At 41.7% G+C, this 23,172-nt stretch overlaps 1 protein-coding gene across 1 annotated transcript in view; it reads right to left on the bottom strand.

The window, feature by feature from the left end:
* The window catches only part of LOC113409526 (late secretory pathway protein AVL9 homolog), a 67,873-nt gene that overhangs the window by 5,461 nt on the left and 39,240 nt on the right, over positions 1 to 23,172 (bottom strand). Inside the window, 8 exon segments of the mRNA XM_026663548.1 lie at positions 2,782 to 2,835; positions 3,855 to 3,972; positions 5,483 to 5,702; positions 6,959 to 7,093; positions 16,466 to 17,013; positions 17,879 to 17,948; positions 21,322 to 21,360; positions 22,584 to 22,685. Of these exon segments, the coding sequence (XP_026519333.1) occupies positions 2,782 to 2,835; positions 3,855 to 3,972; positions 5,483 to 5,702; positions 6,959 to 7,093; positions 16,466 to 17,013; positions 17,879 to 17,948; positions 21,322 to 21,360; positions 22,584 to 22,685 (1,286 nt within the window).

The raw sequence follows: 23,172 nt of genomic DNA, 5'->3' as shown, positions 1-23,172 counted from the left end.
CATCAAAATGTAGCCGCTCTAGCTCTTTGTTTGTGGTGCAGAGTGGAAAAACTTGACTGTCCAGAGGACAAAGGACATTGGCCTGTGGGATACTCTTGGCGAACTCTCAGAGCACGAGTCCAGTGGGACTGCATCTATACTGCAAAGCAATAGGGCTTGAACCCGTGGTACAAGGTTGATTCAGGCTCGGACCCCTCAAGGGTCCTGGGTCCAGTATGTGTGTAGACGGAAGGGGGGTTAGGTTTGAGCCTGAGTTGGAACCCTGGATTTATGTTACAGTGTAGACATAGCCTTTGACAAGGTCCCCCACAAAAGGTTCTTAAGCAACCTAAGCAGTCAGGGATAAGAGGGAAGGTCCTCTCCTGGAGAGTAACTGATTAAAAGATGGGAAACAAAGGGTAGGAATAAATGGTCAGGTTTTCACAATGGAGCAAGATAAATAGCAGGGTTCCCCCAAGGATTTGTACTGGGATGTGTGACGTTAAGCATATTCATAAATGATCTAGAAAAGGGGGTGAACAGTGAGGTCCAAAACCGAGAATAAAAAGTTACAAAGGGATCTCACTAAACTATATGACTGGGTGAAAAAATGGCAGATTACATTCAAACTTGATTTGTGCAAAGTAATACATGCTAAAAAAAAAAAAAAAAAATCCCAACTATACATACAAAATGATGGGTCTACATTAGCTGTTACCACTCAAGAAAGAGATCTTGGAGTCATCATGGATAGTTCCCTGAAAACATCCAACTCAACGTGCAGCAGCAGTCAAAAAGAGCTAACAATGTTAGGAACCATTAAGAAAGGGATAGATAAGAAGACAGAAATATCATAATGCCACTATATAAATCCATCGTATACCCACACTTTGAATACTATGTTCAGTACTGGTCGCCCCATCTCAAAAAAGATATATTAGAATTGGAACAGGGAAGGGCAACAAAATGATTAGGGTTATGGAACAGCTTCCATATGAGGAGAAATTAAAAAGACTGGGACTGTTCATTTTAGCAAACAGATTATGAAGGGGGGGATATAGGGTGACCAGAGGGCACGTGTGAAAAATCGGGAGAGGGGGTGAGGGGGTAATAGGTGTCTATATAAGAAAAAGCCCCCAAAATCGGGACTGTCCCTATAAAATCGGGATATCTGGTCACCCTAGGGGGATATGATAGAAGTCTACAAAACCATGAATGGTATGGAGAAAGTGAATAGGGAACGGCAAACCGCAGACACTGGGAGCTGAGGGGCTCCATGCCTGTGAACGCTCCAGGTAAACAAAACGTCCAGCGGCTTACCCTAACAGGCCAGGAGCCAAAGTTTGCCAACCCCTGAAATATAGGGATGGCTTAGGAAAGGGTCATACAGTTTTTGCTATTTTTACCTAACCATCTTGGGGGGGTCGGCTTATAAACGAACGGGCTAATGAACGAGTATATACGGTACTTCTTCAGACAAATCATGGTCAACCTGTGGAATTGTTGCCATGAGATGTTGTGAAGGCTGGGTCCTAGTGGTGTAAGTTGGAACTGGACAACAGGGATGGATCACTCAAAATTGCCCTGTTCTGTCCATTCCCCCTGAAGCATCTGGCACTGGCCACTGTCAGAGACAGGATACTGGGCTAGATGGACCATCAGTCTGACCCAGTATGGCCGTTCTTATGTTTAAAAGTAAGTTTTATTACTTTATACACATACAGTAGAACCTCAAAGTTATGAACACTTTGGGAATGGAAGTTATTCATAACACTCCCTTTATTTTTTTTAATAGTTTACATTTAATACAGCACTGTATTTGCCTTTTTTGTTTTTGTTTTTTGGTCTCTGCTGCTGCCTAATTGCATAATTCTGGTTCCAAATGAGGTGTGTGATTGATCAGTCAGTTTGTAACACTGGTGTTTGTAATTCTGAGATTCTACTGTATAAGCACTCAAGGACCAACAGAGCTAAGAGAGATTTATCTATTGATGCTCATGCATCAGAATTGATAGTTAACTTGCAACTGCAAGACTGAATTTATACCTATTAAACTCTACTGAAGATAATAGGGTTGCACAGGTGTAACTGAGGGCAGAATTAGGCTTGATGGATCTTTACTGTTGATGGATGCAAGAACAGGAATGAACCCAGCTTGAGTCTAGAATCCAGGCTGAGTTTTCAAAGCTGAAGGTTATGGAAAAATATATTTCTATTATTAAATTGAAAAAAATTGAATCAGGGACACAAATATTGAACCCCAAAGCATCAATTTTATCATTATTTTCAGTAGCATCAAATTGGATTTAAAGGGCCAGATCCTCTGCTGACTTAAAAATCAGTGGAACTATGCAGAGGATTTGGCCCAGAGTTTAAAAAAAGAAAAAAATATACCAGAAAATAAAAATCATTGTACTTGAAATGTTTTAAAAGTTTTAGATTAAAATATTAACAAGTGAACATTAATAAGTGGGTTAGCAAGAGGAGATATTGCACTATGGAAAATGCAGCTCTAACAATATTTATATCCATCAATTTATTATTATTTGTGTTGCCCCAATAAAAGGATCAAGGACCTACTGTGCTAGGCACTGTACACACATGAAAAGACTGTCATGCACTGGCAATATTTTTCACTATCTCAGGCACATTTCCCATCCTTAGATGTTGCTAGTTTAGAAAGAGTGCAGCATACAATTTCATGAAGAGGGTCAGTTCCCATATCTTTAAAAGAATCTTGATTTATCTACATATTCTCAATTTAGCAACAGACAATAAAATATCAAAGTATTATATACTTACTGTGATAATCTTAACTTTACATCTGATACAGAGTATTGGCCCTGGAATGGGTGGCTGGAAGGGGAAAAAATACAGTGTTTTAATTTTGTCATTTTTTCCATAATGAAAAAACAGCATGGTTTTATTTGCTGGTTGTCCTCCACTGCAACAAAGAAAATATCTAGTTATACATGTCCCAGTTGTGGTTCAGTTGTAGGATTTTGACGAATCACTTGCAATCTGCCATCCATTTACAAACTAGACATGTTTCATCTTCTTTTCAAATCTCATAAAACCTGACAGCTGAGACACTCCTCCTGCTGACAAGATGAGGCATAATGAGAGAAGTGATGTCTCAGGTAGCCACGTACGGCTTCATAGATTAAAAAAAAAAAAATGCCATAAACTGAACTCAAACAGCAGCCAGTGCAACATATGGAGTACAAGTTTAACTAGCTCTATGCAGCATGCTGTCGTATTCTGTACTACCCGAAGCTGCTGAGTTGTCTTCAAACGAAACCTAAAATACAGCACATTTGCACAGTCCAATTTTAAAGTAAAAAAGGCATAAAAACTATGGCAAAGTCTACATTTAAAAAGGAAAGAATGCAACCTCTGAACCAACAACACTGCTGTCAAATGATGATCCTGGCCACTACTGCTCCCTGGAAATATAGACGCAATCAAAAATCCACAGGAACCAGCAGACTGTAAACCTCTAAGGAAAGGTGGATGAAGCCTCTGCAGCCAACTCTCTCAAAGTTATTCAGAGACTTCCTTACCAGCTTCACTTCTGCCTTTAGGCAGAGCTTTAGCAAGCTTCTTCTCATCTATGCCCCACAATCTCAGTCAGGTACTAGTAATGAGAGAGACTGCACCACCCTGGTCTGAAGAAAAGGAGATACCTCCAGAACTTTTACAGCAGTTCAGTCCTGAATATCTCAAAGTTTCCCAGAGTTGCCTCATATATGCTGTAGGGAGGAGCAATGAAAGAGAACCTTGTAACATCCCACACAAAAGCTCTCTGATTCCATATAAGAACAGCACAATAAAATCTTTATTTCTCCCTCTTATTTCTGAACTTGGTTTCTTACCTAGAATTTACTTCTGCAAGAGCAGGATGCTTGTTGCTGTTCCACACTCTGTAGTTGTGTGTATTTTTCCAAGTTGCTACAAAGGCTGTTCCGAAGTCTGACAATATCTTTTCATTGTCTGATGAATAAAAGACAGAAGGTGAGTGGACCTGTAGCAATGCACTGAGGATGTAAAAGAAGAAATGAAAAGGAGGTTTTGGAAGAAAAACCGAAATGTCCTCGATTCTTGTCAGTCAGAGAACATGGGGTTCCAGTTTCATAAACATTAGCAAAGCAACAAGCTCATTATTTTGGGTTTAAAAAAATGCCACTGCCCAACACAAAGAGTTAAGGAAAGGAAAATGGAGTTCAGACAACCAAGAAATTCATTTAAAGGAACACTGACAACTTAGTTTAGATACAACTTAGTGTTTTTTTTTTTTTTAATACATCACTGAATAAAACTGTATTTTGCTTTTTTGATATCAAGCTGTTAAACATCCCCATGTAATGAACCCAGACTGCACTGTGCCACCATACGAGAATCTGAAAGTGAAGGTAAGTGGCCTAGCTCTGTTGCAAGGCATTATCCAACAGCAGGGAACAAGTCATAGAACATGACATCACCTGCACTGATCTTGCCCTAACAGCAGAACCCTGCTTTACTGTACTACATTAAACTGCAAATTCAATTTGAGGGTGAAGCTGAGAGTTACTAAAGTGTGAATTAATGAACAACCATCACACACTTCAGGTGTATTACGTTAATGTCCCTTTAACAATATATTTACACATACAGAAAATCTATCTAGAATATTCAGAAGGGAAAAGTAAAATCTATCATGGGGTTCATGAAAAGCATGTTATGCCACAAACGGTTAGTCATCTTAAATAAAAGTACAAAGCTGGCAGATACAGAGAACACAGAGGACTTAATATAACTATGTTTGAAGTTGATACAGTATTTGCTCATGAATATCAGAGTGGACACAGAATTGGCTGACAGGCAGTCGACTGAGAATAATTATGAAGGGGAGCTCAATTAAAAGGGTTAATACTGGGCAAACAGAACTTTTCCTAAAAGATTTAGAGAGTTAGCTGTTTAAATTCTGCATAAACAATTGGGAATAGCTAAAGTCCACAAAGAGACCCTAAATTAGTAGGATGTCTGCATGTATAAATTTCAAGTACACCTCTACCCCGATATAATACAAATTCGGATATAACCCGGTAAAGCAGCGCTCCGGGGGAGTGGGGCTGCGCACTCTGGCGGATCAAAGCAAGTTCGATATAATGCGGTTTCACCTATAACGCGGTAAGATTTTTTGGCTCCCGAGGATAGCGTTATATCGGGGTAGAGGTGTACTTCTATTTATGAGGAGCGGGTAATGGAAATTAACACAAATACCCAAGAGAAGATAACAAAGGGGGAATATAATAATCTCTAAATCATTGAGAGTTAACAACACAGAATAAAGCAAGAAATTAATGAAGATGGTCAAGGGATTTAAAAAAAAAAAAAGAAAATTTTCAACTGAGATAAAGGATGAGTATGAGCCAAGCTGAAAATGCAATGGAGCAATTGTTTACTATGCATTCAGCCTCTGCCCATTCTCACCTCAGCCCCTAAAGAGGTTACCAGAATTTACCTGGCTGCAACACAGCAGCAAGCAATGCATGAAGATAGGCACCAAACTGAGCCCTGATCCACTCGTCTCCTCCCTCCCAGCCAGTGCCATCGAGGAAAACATCATCCCTGTTCTCAGTTACATGCTTCACCAAGTAGTCTGCAAATCTCAGGTCAGCAGTTGTGAGGTTCAGGATCTTCCTGAGTTCTGGATCATGGATTTGGACAAGGGCTTCCTCTATCTGATTGAAATAATCCCAAGGAGAAAAACAGTCTAAATAAGACCTTCAGCATACATAACCTGTACTATTTTTTGTCAAATGAGTAATTCATCCCCACCTACAACCACAACCACAACCAAAGGTAAGGAGAAACTGATGACCAGATTATGCTTCAACTGTTCTCAGGATATGAGATGATGGTCTGAAGTAGCCTGAACTTGATGAACTTCCTGGCAAAAGCTGCAGAAGCTCTTTGTCAGGATTTTGGGTACGTTCCTAGAGAGTCTTTTCTAAGGCTTTGATTTATTGGCTGGCTGAGTTAATCTGCTACCTGCATATAATTATTTAATGTTGTTGGGTGGTCATCATTATGCAATTGTAAACTTAATTCTTAGGGCATCTACAGCTTTCTGTTTGGGCATTTTTTATTGCCGCTTAAATATAAAGTAAATAAATATGAGGAATAGCATATTCGTGTTACCATAACTGTGTCTGTTTCTCAGTTATAAACATTTATTTTTAAGATCTTATTAGGCAGCCATGAAAGTTCACTAAGAGAAAAATAAACCATGACTAACAAGGAGTCATATGGACCTTTAAAAAATATTCTATAAAGTGTAAACACTGGATATAATGTATTACACCAGAAACTTATTAATATTTTTGAAAGTGAACAAAGTTAAGGTTTTCCTGCTTCATTACTTATATAAATGCAAGTATACAGAATTCTAGCAGTATAGGTGTGAGACTCTATTGTATTTAAGGGCTTATCTCCACAGTGAAGTTGTTCCGGAATAAGATAGGATGTGAATTTACAGCACTATAGCTATTCATGTGGACACACAGTTGATTCGGTCAATTTCCTTTAATAGACAAGCCCATAGCATAGGACATAGATAGTTAACTGAACACACATCATGAAAACTTGTTCGGTTGTCCACTTTAAACAAAGTACAGAAAATTTCAGTGAACCTAACTGGAAGCTTAGGAATATTTTTGTATATATTGTCTTTTGACAAAAGCTCTTTGAATAGAAAGTGTGCAGGTAAGTTCTTTGGAGCAGGAACTATTTGTTATGTGTTTGTACAGAGCCTAGGACAGTGGAGTTTTGGTCCATGACTGGAACTCCTAGGTACCGATACAAATAATAATAAAAATAATAATGTATTTAACAACTTCATTAGTAAACAAAGGCTCTTATTTTGACTTAAACACGTTCATAATGCAATCCCTCTTTTTTTTTAAGTTTAAAGAGTTTTTAAGAAGAGAATTCATACTTCCACAATTGCATCACTTAGATGCTTCTGCTGACGGAACAGGATGTTGGTGGCTCCCGCAACAAAGCCACGGACTGTTACATCAGAGAGGAGGTGATGCTGTTGCAGTGCCATGTATGGCAAGCAAAGGTAACCCTAAGATAATGGAAATGCTAAATGATTAGTAAGAAAAGGGGAAGGGAAAAACACCCCACCAAACCCCATCTTACTGTACTTACCCATCTCCACAGTCCTTCCTAGAGCTACACAAAAGCAAGACCACCACCCCACAGAGAGAACAAGCCTGATTATTGTTCTGCACCATGTTCCTAGCCACACTGCCACTGGACTCTGATGTTGCTTTGCTATATTAAGCAAACATAAGCAAACCAGGTTTCGCAGAAATGGAGTATACTTGGTAATGGCTTATAGCGGCTTTCACTCTTAGTTGACTGGTTGAAATCCAGCCCAAACAGCTTCAGATGGTAACAGAGTTGACGAATGTGAAATGAGTTTGGTGGTCTCAATCCAGTTCTCATGTCCTTGGCATGCACAGTAAAGAGGACAAGAACTGAACAGGCAGTCAGACTATCCTTTCTTCCACAGTATAGTCTCTTCTGGCAGGACTCAGGTACACTGCCAGGACAGTTAGACACTCGTGCACTGTTGCTATCCATGTTTTTCAGGGACAGACTTTCAGGCTCCAGGATAACTTTTTGTGAGCATGTGCATGCCTGCTTTAAAAAAAAAAAAAAGCAGGAGAAAAAGACTATGCTCTGTGCTTTTTAACCACTGTGTCCTTATGATACTAATTATACCAGTGCTTTCCAGGAAAATTTGCTATTTAAAAAAAAGTCTAAGTCTTTGATGTAGGTTACACCCACATTCTAGTGATACAGCTGGAAACATTATAATTTCCTTTTTAAGATAGAATTAATGTACCCCTTGAAACTCTAACCCAATTCCAACTGTTCAGATACACAAAGCATTGTGCAGTTCATTCACTAACACTAACAGAAGGACTACAGGCATATTGGACAAAACAACAAGAATGAATGTACATCATCATGCAGTATGGCAATTTGAAACATATGGAAGGAAAGGAATAAAACTACTACTTTTTTTCTAGATTAAACACAAGGATCGCTATCCAGATGAAAAATACCAACAACTAAAACAGAACCGCCTTTGTCAAAGAATAAGAGTCCTATGTTAGAGAGTCACCAACCTGGAGTATTGGGTTTCTGGAAAAATAATATTAAGGAAGCTGACAATGCAATATTTAATTGTCATGTAATTTTAACAACCAGACAAGTTGTGCCATTTTAGAAATGCTTTGCCATTTAAAATAAAAAGAGGGCCTGATTCCAAACTCACCATGCAACTATGACGGCTTCTGATTTACACTGGTGTAAATGAGATGAGCATCTGACCTTATATAGCTGGCACTAAAATTAGTAACAAAAATCCATAACCTGTTTTTTCCTTGTAGTTTTGTGCTCTTTTATACTAGGAAATACATTACCACGTGGTCAATAAAGCCAGTTCATGACCTTTTGGCCCAATCTCATTCATCCAAGTTTGGTCTGGTGGACTAAAACTTTCTTTCCATAGTATGGAACCAACAAAAACAAGAAAACAACCTTGTAAATAATCCTATCAAAAGAGCTTCGCTGATTATAAGGCCAGAAGGACCACTGTGATCAATGTAGTCTGACTACCTGTATAACACAGGCCATAACATTTCCTTGAATTAGAGTATAACTTTTAGAAAAACATCCATTCTTGATTTAAAAATTGCCAGATCTAAAATGGAGTTCAGTTTCATGTTGAATTAAATTGTTTGCTGAGAGTAGACAATCTAGAAGTTACTGAAGGATGCTCATCACTAGAAATTAGTATATCTGAAATTTCCAGTCCTCGGCTTTTGATTTCATTAGCTAAACTTGAATGAGAGAGTGCCTTTGTAGGATGGAAGGTAAACGTTAAAAACCATATTGTCCACTAAATTTAAATTGTTTAGTTCTCCACTTTAAAATCCATCTTAAAATGTTCAAGATTCCCTCCCCCTCTCCCCCCCCCCAGTGATTTTGTCCTTTTACCAAATGAAAAAAACACCGCTTTCCCCCTTTAAACTGGTATTTCTAATTCAACTGAAGTTAACATGACTTTGCATTTGGTTGTATGCAGTGTTGTTGTAGCCATGTCAGCCCCAGGATATTAGAGACAGAAAGTGGGTGAGGTAATATCTTTCATTGGTCCCACTTCTGTTGGTGAGAGAGAGAAGCTTTCGAGCTTACAGAGAGCTCTTCTTCAGGTCTGGGAAATTTACTCAGAGTGTCACAGCTAAACACAAGACGGAACAGATTGTTTAGCATAAGTAGTTAACATACATTTCAAAAGGACCATTCAAGGTGAAGTGGCCTGTTAACACCCCTCCAGTCACAGGGAGGAAAGGAAAGGGAGGAAAGCAGTTGGCAGGGGGTTGTTAGTGGGCTATAGATTGTTGTAATAAGCCATAAATCCAGCGTCTTTTGAAGGTTTGTGCAGATTTCCTTTGAGGATGAGGACTGATAGATCAGATATAGAGAGATCGCTTTGTGAAAAGTGTTCACCCACAGGTGATGGGGTATTTTTGTCTTTTACCATTTTATTCAGTCATCTATCCAGAGGATGAAAATATCATTGATTGTATCACAGGTATGTCATTCGTCTATCATTAAACCAATGATATACCTGAGATACAATCAATAATATTTTCATCCTCTGGACAGACAATGAAAACTCCCTCAGATTTCTACCACAACTTCAACAATCACAACCTGTCCATTAAACTCTCTCTGGAATGCTCCTATACCAGCATCAACTTCCGGGACACCACTATCAGCTTCAACAGTGGAACCCTCACAAATATATACAAGAAACCCACGGGTCACCACATCTACCTCCACAGATCCAGTAAACACCCCACACACCCCAAGAAATCGGTTATCTACAGCCAGGCACTCAGATACCACAGAACATGCTCCAAAGAGAAAGTCTGGGATATACACCTTAACACACTCAAAATCACCTTCACAGAACAATGACATTCCACAGGAGAAGTAGATTGAATCATGGCACAGGCCACACAAATACCCCGAGAGAACATGCTTCAATACAGAAATAAAACCATCTCTCTGACCACACACCCCTAGTTGTCACCTGCCACCCCCGAATGGAACCCATACAGGGTATCAAACAACTACAACCCATACTTAATGGGGTCTCCAGGCTGGAAGAAATCTTTTCTGAACCTTCTCTTCTGGCCTTCAAGCAAACAAGCCTCCAACCTCTCCCATTTCTGATCATCAGAAGCAAACTGCTCACAGACCAGTACACACCAACTCAAAGCAGCACCAGACCCTGCAGAACAACTGATGCAAAATCTACAGACATATCTTCTCTGCTACAATAATCAACACCCCCCACAACACACCTTTCAAGATCTTTGGGTCCTACACATGCTTTTCACAACCTGTGGTATACCTCATCCAGTGCACTAAATGCCCCAACAACAATAACTATGTGGATGAAACCAGACAATTACTAAGCTCTCGAATGAACTTACACAGGAAAATGATAAAAGACAAAAACACCACATCACCTGTTGGTGAACTCTTTTCACAAAGCAATCACTCTGTATCTGACCTCTCAGTCCTCATCCTCAAAGGTAACCTGCACAACACTTTAAAAGACAAGCCTAGGTGCTTAAATTCATAACTTTGCTAGACACTAAAAATCAAGGACTGAATAGAGACACTGGATTTATGGCTTATTACAACAGTCTATAACCCACTAATAACAGTGATCAATGGCTCCATGTCTAGTTGGCAGCCGGTATCAAGCGGAGTGTCCCAAGGGTCGGTCCTGGGGCCGGTTTTGTTCAATATCTTCACTAATGATCTGGAGGATGGCATCCACCCGTGGCAAGTTTGCAGATGACACTAAACTGGGAGGAATGGTAGATACGCTGGAGGGTAGGGATAGGATACAGAGGGACCTAGACAAATTAGAGGATTGGGTCAAAAGAAATCTGATGAGGTTCAAAAAAGACAAGTGCAGAGTCCTGCACTTTAGGACGGAAGAATCCCATGCACTGCTACAGACTAGGGACCGAATGGCTAGGCAGCAGTTCTGCAGAAAGGACCTAGGGGTTACAGTGGACGAGAAACTGGATATGAGTAGACAGTGTGCCCTTGTTGCCAAGAAAGCTAACGGCATTTTGGGCTGTATAATTAGGAACATTGCCAGCAGATCGAGGGACGTGATCATTCCCCTCTATTCGACATTGGTGAGGCCTCATCTGGAGTACTGTGTCCAGTTTTGGGCCCCACACTACAAGAAGAATGTGAAAAAATTGGAGAGTCCAGCGGAGGGCAACAAAAATGATTAGGGGGCTGGAGCACATGATTTATGAGGAGAGACTGAGGGAACTGGGATTATTTAGTCTGCAGAAGTGAAGAATGAGGGCGGATTTGATAGCTGCTTTCAACTACCTGAAAGGGGGTTCCAAAGAGGATGGATCTAGACTGTTCTCAATGGTAGATGACAGAAAAAGGAGTAATGGTCTCAAGTTGCAGTGGGGAAGGTTTAGGTTGGATATTAGGAAAAACTTTCACTAGGAGGGTGGTGAAGCACTGGAATGGGTTACCTAGGGAGGTGGTGGAATCTCCTTCCTTAGAGGTTTTTAAGGTCAGGCTTGACAAAGCCCTGGCTGGGACGATTTAGTTGGGGATTGGTCCTGCTTTGAGCAGGGGGTTGGACTAAATGACCTCCTGAGGTCCCTTCCAACCCTTATATTCTATGAATCCCTCCACATCTCTTTCCCCCACTCCCTTCCTTTCCTCCCAATGCCTGGAGGGGTGTTAATGGGCCTCTTCACGGTCTCTTGAAATACGTGTTAACTACTTATGCTAAACAATCTGTTTCATCTTGTATTTAGCTGTGACACTCTGGTCTGGTCTACACTACAGACTTACATTGGTATAACTACATCAACCAGGGGTGTGAAAAATCCACCTCCCTGACTGGCATAGTTATACTGACCTAACCCCCAGTGCAGACAGCATTATGTCGGTAGGGGAGCTTCTCCCATCAACATAGCTACCGCCTCTCAGGGAGGTAGATTAACTACGCTGACGGGAGAGCTCTTTGCAGTTGGCACACAGCATCTTCATTAAAGGGCTACAGCAGTGCAGCTGCGCCAATGCAACCTTTTAAATGTAAACCTGCCCTCTAAGTAAGTTTCCCAGACCTGAAGCAGAGCTGTGTGTAAGCTTGACAGCTTGTCTCGCTTGCCATCAGAAGTTGGTCCAATAAAAGATATTTTCTCACCCACCTTGTCTCTTTGCATTTGGTTGTCATTTCGTACGGCCTCTATATATCTATGTTAGTTGGGCATGACTGCAGCTTCAAGTCACTTGTATTGACATTCCTTAAATTTTAACTCTGGAACATCAAAGACTGAGTTTTCTGTGGCAAATCTTTGGCTGTGTAATTTGCATCTCTGGTCATCCACTAGAGCCAGAGTTTGCTTTGCATAGCACCATGAATGTTGACACTTTTGTTTTGGTCAAGCATCTAATTGTGGAGCACTGATAAAGAGCTTTTTCTTATTATAAGTTATGGCAGTCCAGAGAAGGTGGCATTTCAGCTGTTAGCTTTGGGCAATTTAATATGTTGCTTCTAATATAAGTTACTGATCCAGTGGGATCAGAACACTAAGAACATAATTTAATAAAAACAACTTTTAATTCTATGCCTACCAGTTTAAGATATTATAAACAGTTCCATTAGTCCCTAAAAAGCCATTTATATAAAGCAGGGGTGGGCAAACTACGGCCCGCGGGACAATCCGGCCCGGTCCCCGAGCTTCTGGCCCGGGAGGCTCACCCCCGGCTCCTCCCCCGCAGCCTCAGCTCGCTCACTCAGCCCTGGCGCAATGCTCTGGGTGGCAGGGCTGTGAGCTCCTGGGGCAGCGCCGCGCAGCTGAAGAGCCCAGCCTGACCCGGTGCTCTGTGCTGAGTGGTGGTGGCAGTGTGGCCTAGCTCCAGCCGGGCGGCACGGCTGTAGCGCCGCCAGCACTGTAAGGGAGTAGAGGGGGTTGGATAGAGGGCAGGGGAGTTCAGGGTGGTGGTCAGGGGGCGGGGGGGTGGATGGTGGTTCAGGGAGGAAACTGGGGGTTGAATCGGGGCAGGCATCCCGGGGGACAGTCAGGAAGGGGGGGGGGTGGATGGGGTGGCAGGGGGCAGGGGGTCCAGGGGCAGTCAGGAATGAGAGGAGGGGTTGGATGGGGGGGGCGTGGGTCCGGGGGCAGTTAGGGGACATGGAGCGGGTGTGTGTGGATGGGGCAGGGGTCTCAGAGGGGCCGTCAGGGAACAGGGTGGGTTGGATGGGGCAGGAGTCCCTGGGGGGGCAGATAGGAAGTAGGGGTCAGGCCACGAGCCCCTCCTCTAACCAGCCCTCCATACAATTTATGAAACCCGATGCGGCCCTCAGGCCAAAAAGTTTGCCCGCCCCTGATATAAAGTCATTAACATCAGTCCCAACTCCCATCGCAAAAAACATTTTTAAAAGGGATTGGATATTTACCATGATTTCGCATCTACATTCACGATATATTAAAAACAAAAACAAAACAAAACCCTTAGATATCTCACATAATTCATCTCAAGGCTCTGTCAACATGCAGAGAATTTCAGAGTATAGCTGCAAAGGACAATGCTGAAATATATGTGTGTGTTCACATTTTTAATTTCCAAGCTTCAGAAATCAGGCAAAAGTGGTCATGGCAGGTCAGTGTCCTATTATATGACGAGCCTTTTTAAATAGACAGGCCTAATATCCTGAGATTCAAAACTAAGGTCAGACTCACCTAGCGTTCAGACACACTCCTTCCACCCTCCTACCCTTTCCCCTCTATGCACATAACTGTAGTCTCTCCAATTTCAGCTGTGCTACTACTGTTACTCACACATACCTACTAGCAGGGCCTAGAGCAGCAGTTCTCAAACTCTGGGTCAGGACCCCAAAGTGGGTCTCGACCCCATTTTAATGGGGTCACCAGGGCTGGCATAAGACTTGCTGAGGCAGGGGCCGAAGCCCAAGCCCCACTGCCCGGGACTGAAGCCGAAGCCCAACGGTTTCAGCCGTGGGTGGCAGGACTCATGTTACAGGCCCCTTGCCTGGGGCTGAAGCCCTTGGATTTTGGCTTTGGTCCCCCTACCTGCGGTGGAGGGGCTCAGGCTTTGGCATTGGCTTCCCCCCCACCACCACCAGGGGTATCGGGGCTGAGGCTTCGGTCCCCCATCCTGACGTCGTGTAGTAATTTTTGTTGTCAGAAGGAGGTCGCGGTGCAATGAAGTTTGAAAACCCCTGGCTTAGAAAAAAGTGTGAAGACCCCTAGAGGGGTATCGTGAGACAGACAATGCCCATCAACAAAAGAATTAAGCCAGTAAATACACATCATAAACGAGAAAACTCTCCCCTCTACTCTCTCTCTGCTCTAGCAAGCTTAAGGTTACTTGTCACAATAGTTAGATACAATATTTTCAGACGGAAATTTATTTTTGAGTTGACTGCATTCCTTCGACTCCATAACTAAGACTATGCTTACACTGGAGAACTTACAGTGGCACAGCTGTACCAATGCAGCTGCGCCGCTGTAAGATCTCTCGTGTAGCCACTTTAAGCCAACAGGTGAGAGCGCTCTCTTTTCGACATAATTAAACCACCCCCATGAGCAGTGGTAACTATGTCGGCGGGAGAAGCACTCCTGGCAACATAGCAACGTGCACACTACCACTTATGCTGGCGTGACTTATGTTGCCCAGGGGTGTGAAAAAAAAAAAAACATACCCCTGACAACATAAGTTTTGCCGACATGAGTGGTAGTTAGACATGGCCTAAGTGGATCTTTGCCCAGACTCTGCTGCCTGATCACTCTGTAAAAGATGAGACACCCCATCAAGAGTTCGGAGACCAGCCTTTTAGGGGCTTTTGCTGCAGCAGGTCACTGTGCTGTGATTCAGCACTGCCAGCTGCTAGTTTTGTTTCGTTTCAAGGTTCAAGTGCACAAATATGAGGTGTGTCTCACACACTTTCTTCTCTATAACTTACTTCTAAGGCTACGATTAGGTCACGGAATCCGTGATTTCCATTGACTTCTGTGACATTTTCTGCCCTGGGGCTGGAGCTCCCAGCCAGCCCCGCCTTTGCAGCGCCCAGCCCCCAGTGCTGCCCAGCCACGGCCGGCGGGACCCCCTGCACCTGCCCAGCCGTGGCCAGCAGTGGGGACTCTCCAGAGGTGCCCAACTGCAGCTGCAGCCAGGGCCAGCTGCCTGGGTACCCTGCAGCTACCAGCTGCCCGGGTGAGGGGACCCCGCAGCAGCCCAGTCCCAGGGGCAGGGGGACTTTGGCACTCCCACACACCGCATCAGTGGGGGATCCGGGAGCCCCAGCAGCAGTGGGTGCTCAACCCACCTATCCCTTTTGTCTGGGATATTTTTAGTGAAGGTCAGGGACAGGTCATGGGCTGCCATGAATTTTCGTTTATTTCCCATGACCTGTCCCTGACTTTTACTAAAAATATCTGTGACAAAAACTTAGCCTTACTTATTTCCAATTGCAGTACGAGTAAAATCTGTGCGAGGTGTAAGTGTGTTTAATTTTTAATTTGCTGAGTCATGTTTGCCTCATTAGTCGGCTCATTGCTGCAAGCAAAGCAAGGTATCCCCAGTAGAGGGTAACCTGCAATGCAAATAAGAGGACTACTTTAAAGCCCGAATAAACACATAACCCTCCTACATGAAACAAATGGGCTGAATTATTATTATTATTTTTTTAACGTAGATATTCCTCAAGTAATGCCTCCTTATCAAAGGTAGAAAGAAGAATGAAAAACCCATGATGTCCACTAGGGACCTTATCTTGCAGATTTGTCTAGCAAGTGCTTAGATATTACAGCAAAGAGAACTTCAGGAAAAGCCTAAATGGATGGGATACATAGTAGCACTTCCCACATCTTTGTGTTATCAAAATTTTATAATTACATTAGAAACACTTGTACTTACACAACAATTCTATTAATTAAGAAGTTACTAAATAAAGATTTCTAAGTTCTTCAGAAGTAAAACAGAAACAATACATGGGGGGCCCATCTGGGGCAAGCTGTTCGTGTCTGCAGCTAGTTGATCAAGGAGTGTCTGCAAGTCATTGCCTGTTAACAACATGACTTAGAAAAATAAACTGAACAGTCATAGATCATGGGAAGTAGTGCATATGCATGTGGGGTGGAAAATACATCCAGGAAAGTGGGCTTTTTTTATTATACAAAAATAAAGTCTCTTGTCAGAGTCTGCACTTGAATACTGAGCAATACTTTAAACAGGCTTTAAGTTGGGCACCAAAAATTGCTAGTCACTTTTGAAAACTTAGGCCTGAAAGTGTTGGTAAATATTTACTAAGTACAATTATCAAAATGTTTACCTTAGTAAAAATAGCCAATGGCATGCCATACTGGTCCTCCTCCAAACCTGATATCAGTCCTGGAACAAGAACCACATGTCCTGTTTTAGCCTGAGGTTGCACAGTAATTGGAGGGCTTTCTGACGTTGGGCATTCCTTTGAAAGGATTTCAGTCTGTTCTGATGTCATATTTTCATGTTCTCCTTCTTTCAAGTTGGTATCCTCCAAAATACTAGGATCCAAGGTCTCCCAGTCGCTTTCAGAAGACTCTGGAGAAGTGCGTGAAGGAGGTTTCAAATGTTGTCCAGTGCCATTGGAGGACTGTGATCCATTGCAATTCTTTTCAGAATGGGATAAAGGCACATCTGTTTTCTGAGCCTCCCACACATGGTTTCCTGATAGCTTCCTGCCTTCCTCACCCACTTCTGAGTTTGTATTTGAAATGTCAGCAACAGACACAGAAACATAATCATCTAAAGGGGGAGTAACTTCCCGCAGGCCAGTATCCTCTGATACACTCTTTCTTGGTCTGTACTGTGAACTGTCAGTAAGACCATGTTCAATCATACCTGGAGGACAAACATATACACAATATCATCTCACCAAAGATTTTAGTGATTTTTGATAATGGCAAAGTAGGAAATGCTTTTTAGTATATCAAAACAAAAGTGTCATGCATTTTCATTGCCACTTTAAAAATCCAGTCCACTTCTGCCAGAGGCGCCGACTTTCTAATGTGCTGGAGGTTGCTCGACCCCCACTCTGCCCCAGGCCCTGACTCCACTTCACCGCTTCCCCTAAGGCCCCACCCCCTCCCTGCCTCTTCTTGGCCCTGCTCTGCCTCGTTCCATCCCCTCCCCCGCCACTCCAGCGCCTCCTGCACGCCGCGGAACAGCTGATCGTGGTGGGCGGGAGGAGCTGTGAGGAGGGAGAGAAGCTGATTGGGTGGGGGGGCTGCCGGTGGGTGCTCAGCACCCACCATTTTTTCCCATGGGTGCTCCAGCCCAGAGCACCCATGGAGTCAGCGCCTATGACTATGACACAAATGGATCAGCACTGACATTCTGCCTTGGCAAGTGTTATTTAAAGTTTGATAAACATTTGGCAGGAACACAGAACCAATGACTTCTTATTCACTGACATATCAAAGGTGCCCAATATGCAGCCCGCAGAGATAAAATAGACTTAGTTTCTTATTACTAAGGTAAGGAGCACTCAATAAATATCAAGTGTTATCAGGTTGTGCGCATATGTGCTTCATAAAAATATTACGTAGCTGTGTGTGTGAATTCATTGTGGCTATTATACTCTGGCAATATACCAAATCAGCCCCTGTGTCACATAAGTCCCCCACGCCTAAATATATCACTGTCAATTTCAGTTATGAACAGAAATTACACAAGAAAGAAATAGCCGAAACCTGCTTTTCCTTACCAGGAAAAAGAGACAAGACAGTCATCAGTGCTCCCACCAGTCTATTTACTGGAGAAATATAAAACAACACCTGTGGGGAGGGGGATGAAGGGAAAATTAAAATGACAGCTTAAGTCAGAGAGAAAAGCAAACAGAAACAAACAAACAAGAGAATCTGAGGACATCTAATGCCTATATCTATCTATCTAAAAAAAATGTTTAAAATCAGTTCATGGAGAATTTCACTTCGATAAAAGTCCCCATAACATTTTTATTCAGATAAATATGTAAAGAGAAGACATAACAAGGCATTTACTATACTTGGATGATTCAATCTTATACTGGTTGGTTAGATCAGTTTCAGGGGCGGTAAGAATGACTAGCTACAATCTTAATGATTGCAGAAGGTCATTTTTGCAATTCAATCAATTTGGTCCTTGCTGGTGCTCACTGTTGAAGAACCGGTGCGATGCCACATTGCCTTTAGCTGACTGGAGAATTGCCCTAGTCAGGCAGTCAGAACAGTTTTAAAAACCCATCCATGTGAAGAAATACCTCTTCTTCCCACACGTGGCCAAAATTTTGTTTGTGGCATGGTAATTATATATTTAAGGTTAGTGCTTTCCATAATTCTAGTGTTTTTTCCTTTAGTTTGTCTGGGTGCACATTGACTCCCTTGCCCCCTGTAACACACCAGCAAATAGCGTGATCCTGGCAATAAATATCCAAATGGCCACCATCTGGAGATGGTGTCTCAACCCAGCAGTAGTTGTGAGTTTGAGACATGCTTCCTCCTACCTGTGGGACAGGCATCAACCCATGGATTAATGGGAGTTGAGCCACAGAACAAAAGGCATCTTTCTGATCCAGAATGGGTGGCATTATTGGGCATACTGGCTTAGCATGTTTAAGGTCTTTGACTGTACAGGTTTCCCCACAACTATTCTGGAACCTTAGCAGCTGTTCGGAAGCAGCCAGTACAGGAAAACAGTGTGTTCTCTCTCTCTCTCTTTTAGCAGATGCCATGGTTCACTTTCTGCTTGTAAGTTCAGAAAGAATTCTCACGTTTATTCAATAGATGTCCAGCTATTTCAAACTAGACTCATGTGTTTGAGTCATTTGAGCATGCCTCCACTCTTCCTGTGAATTTGTGTCTTGTGGTTTGTACAACTTCAGAACGGAATTATAGCTCAGTACTAGATAACTAGAATGTTTAGCTGTAATTATGAAATGCTACCATAATCAGTTTTTAAATCAAATAGGCAAGGTGGTTTCTAAAACATTTCTTGTATCAATATAAAGTGAAGCAATTATTTTTAATTCTAAAGTTTAAAATATTTGTAGCAGACTTTTGAAATATTTGGGAAACTGTTCAACAGACCAGTGTAGATGTGGAAAGTGAAACAAACCCCACCCCATCCTTACACTGAAATTTCTGAAACCAAATGTTTTATATAACACAATAAATCTAGGAGTTTATATATGCAATTTTAAACTGACAGGCTTTTTGGTGTACTCTGAGGCTGTTACTAAGATTACCATGTGGCACTGCTACTGACTTTTTTGGAATTAAACTCAACACTTCAGCTTTGATAAATGAAAAAGTACACAATGAGACACTTGGATCTCGATCATGCAATCAGGCCTGGTAGGGCAGATGCCTTTGCCTTTACAGAGCCCAGAGGAAAGCAGTTGGGCTTCACTTGGGCAAAGGAATCTATGCTACTGAATCCAATTGCAGGGTTTGGGCCTGAATTGCTTAAAACACCCAAACATCACATATAGCCACTAATTCTCATGTTCTTAAACAGTTACTTATTTTAAAACTAGAAATATCTATTTAAAAAACTACACTGAAAGAATGTTAAAGTAGCAAGGCTAAGCAATGAAAAAAAATAGTACAAAATGCTCCAGTTAAGGTTGCACATCAAATCTTAGTTTTACCCACTTCTATGAAGGCATTTCCAGTCTAATTACGCTATCGTGTTTTCCAAAATACTTTTTCTACAACCTTAAATTACTTAAAATATATCTAGTTAAAACAGTGGCAAAGCCCGAAAACAGACACTTAAACCAGTTTTATCCATTAAGTTACCAACTGAAGCAAAAATCTATATAAGCAAGGGTTAAACTGGTTTAAGTGTATCTACATTAGAGATTTGAGCTGATTTGACCAGATCAATTTTGTTAATTATTTAGGCAAAATAGCACACTCTTCTAATACAGAAAAGGCTTGAGGATGTAGAAAAATGTATTATATTTGAGTAATTATAAGCTATCACAATGCATATAGGGCAGAGTTAAGGTTGTGCATGCAATCAATGCATTTCTTGACTTCTGATTTCTTTTGTGCAACCTTGATAAAAACTGCTCATGTCTGATTTGTTGATATTACTTCCTGCCCTTCAATGAATGATTTTTTTTATAGTTGTCCTATAAAGGCAACTTCAAGTCATTTCTGTCAAGGAGATGAACTTATAGTTTAGCTTGTTCACTGGGGGAGCAAAGTAAGATTTTGACTTTTAACATGAAAATAAACATTGTAGGAAAAAAAGATCCCTGTGGTCATGTATTTGTGAGCTGATATTCAGTCACTTTACTGAAAGATCTCGACCCAACATTTGAATTTACAAATTGGTACTCTTTTGTTTCTATTTCTTATCTGTTTGTACATGTTCCAGAGTCCTCTTAAATGGCCAAGACAGCACTTCTTTTAGGCAGTAAGACAGCCTGAAGAAAAATATAATTAAGACTTACACTTCTCTGTGGATTTAAACTAGGTCGACTTACTTATTTTAATATTTATTTTTATTTTTATTTACTGTGATTCAAAGTTAACATGACTAGAGAGACATGACCTTGGATACTAAATATATATTTCAGATAAGTATCCATACAATTCACAAAAATCTAAAACTTGAAAAAATCTAAAGCTTGCTTCCTTTGGTATTTATATTACTATCTATTTTATGTTTAAATGAAGTTCTTTTTTGCTGGACCTTATGTACTAAGAATTTTCACTCTACAATGGTGAGTGCACTATTTAGGTCCTGATATTTCCCATCCATTCCCTTATGCAGTTGACCATTTCTCATTATCATTTATACCAATTCTCACAGTGGCTTTTCGTGATATGTACCTCCATCCCTTAAAAACTGTTATGAAAATTTCCCTGCCCAAGTTTACCAAATTTTACTTGCCTTTGCTCTAGAGTAACTATTAATTTTTTCCATTATTGACAGTTTGTGAGCAGAATTTATACACCAACACACACACACAGCAGTTAATCAAGGGGATAAAGTTTTCCAGTTTTATTTATACCTGCATGTAAATATACTTGAGCATTGAGTTTTACTTCAGACATATTTAGCGTAGCATTTATCTTTCACTAACATACACTCTATAGAGTCATATAAACAATTACATCTCCATTTCAATCCTCTCCTTCATCCCATAGACCCTACCTTTTTCTCTAGAAGAATCAATTTAAAAAGAATTAAGATCTGCAAAATAAGAAGGGAAAATTAACATGGTGGGTGACTAACAAACAGGAAAAACCCCCACACATTTACATGTGTGTACATGTGTGTAATATAAGTAAATTCATCTTTCATTAAAAATGTTTCCCTTAGCTATTTCATTGGCCGGGAACGTCAAACCGCGGCCGCTGGGAGCTGCAGGGAGCCGTGCCTGCAGGTGGTCAACGTCAGCAAAATGTCTCGCAACCCGCGATCAGATTACCCTGATGGGCCACATGCGGCCTGCAGGTTGCCCACCACTGCTCTAAGCATTCCTAATCCCCACAATTTATACAATAGCCTAGTGATTAGGGCACTTACCCAGGAGGTGGAAGGCCTGATCTTAAATCCCCACTCTGCCTGAGAGGAACAGGGACATAAACCCAGGTCTTCACTTCCTGAGGGAGTGCTCTAACCACTGCACTATGGTGTATTCTGAGGCAAGTTTCTCTCAATCTCTACTACTGAAGTTGTTCAGCTTTGCATAAAACAACAAAATATTCATTCAGCCATAGAGAGGATGAGAATGACTCTATAGTCCAGCAGTTGGGGCATCTACCCAAGATGTGGGAGAGTCAGGTTCAAGACCCTGCTCCTATCAGGCAGAGTGAGGATTTGAACCTGAGTCTTCCACATCCTACGTAAGTCCTCTAACCACTGGGATAACAGGTTTAAGTGGGGTAGCACCATCTCCTACTCCTTGGTGTATGTGGGTTGTGGTTTTTTTTGTGGGGTGTTTTTTTGTGATATATGCATAAAGGAAGTGAAGAGTACTTGAAACCTGCCTACTGGAGATACTTCTAGTAGGGGAGGGAGAAGGAGGAAAGAGGGAATCCCTAACAAGGGTAGAGCCAACAGAGCAGGTTGCTACATCTCCCTCCCCACAACTCCTGGCAAGGAAATATGGGTAGTGTGTGGTGGCAGGAAGGGTGAGTGGCTGGAACATATCTCCAGATGGTATATGGTCCCTCAAACAACAACCCCCAGGTTGCACCAACCTGCATCTGAGGCCAGAAAGTCCCAGGAGGCTGTATCCAGCTCCTTAGCAGCACCCCCTAGGTACAGCAGAGAGTCTGGACCTTAAAATATGAAGAAGTGTATGTGTGCACTTGCTCAGCTGCCAGTTGCTCATCATGCAACCTACATTTTTACCAGGTAAAAAAAGCATGCTGCTGCTGTACTTTATTAGCCACATAAAGAAAGCGTACCTTGTGTCTAAACTGAAGGACAAGATCTCGGGGAGACAGACCTAAAACGTTGAGAACAAATTCATTAGTGAAGCTTTGCAAGGGGTATCAACTCCTTTCTTCCTGTCCCCTATTTTTCTATTGGGCAAATTACATAAGCTAAAGTGACACACGATGATTTCCCATTCTCACGGAAAACATGCTGGTGATTTCATTAAAAGAATTCAAACCATTTTCTCTTCCTTCTAAGAATGAGAGTTGAAAGTAAGATGGAGACTCTGCATTCCAGAAGATGGCTATTTACTTTCATACTGAAGCCAGCTGGCTAAAGCATTTCCCTATGGGAGCATTTGATTAAACAACAACTTTTAGTTCTCTTTCTAGATCACAATTCTTCCTATGGTATGTGGAGCAAAGGATGTAGGGGGAGATAAAGGGCAGTTAGGTGCTCAACTCCCTTTGCAAGTCAAAAGGAACTGGGTTCCTAACTGCCATTTATGGCACTGAAAATTTCCCCCACAATTAAAATTTTCAAAAAAGCATAGTTTTCTGAAGGAGCTGAACAGCTCACTCACTAAATCAGTGTTTCCCAAACTTGGGACGCCGCTTG

The sequence above is a fragment of the Terrapene carolina genome, unplaced genomic scaffold, assembly GCF_002925995.2.
Source record: "Terrapene carolina triunguis isolate 2854851 unplaced genomic scaffold, T_m_triunguis-2.0 Scaffold33723, whole genome shotgun sequence".
Lineage (NCBI taxonomy): Eukaryota > Metazoa > Chordata > Testudines > Emydidae > Terrapene > Terrapene triunguis.
The sequence above is the reverse complement of the archived record's forward strand: the minus strand, read 5'-3'. Positions and strand labels throughout refer to the sequence as shown.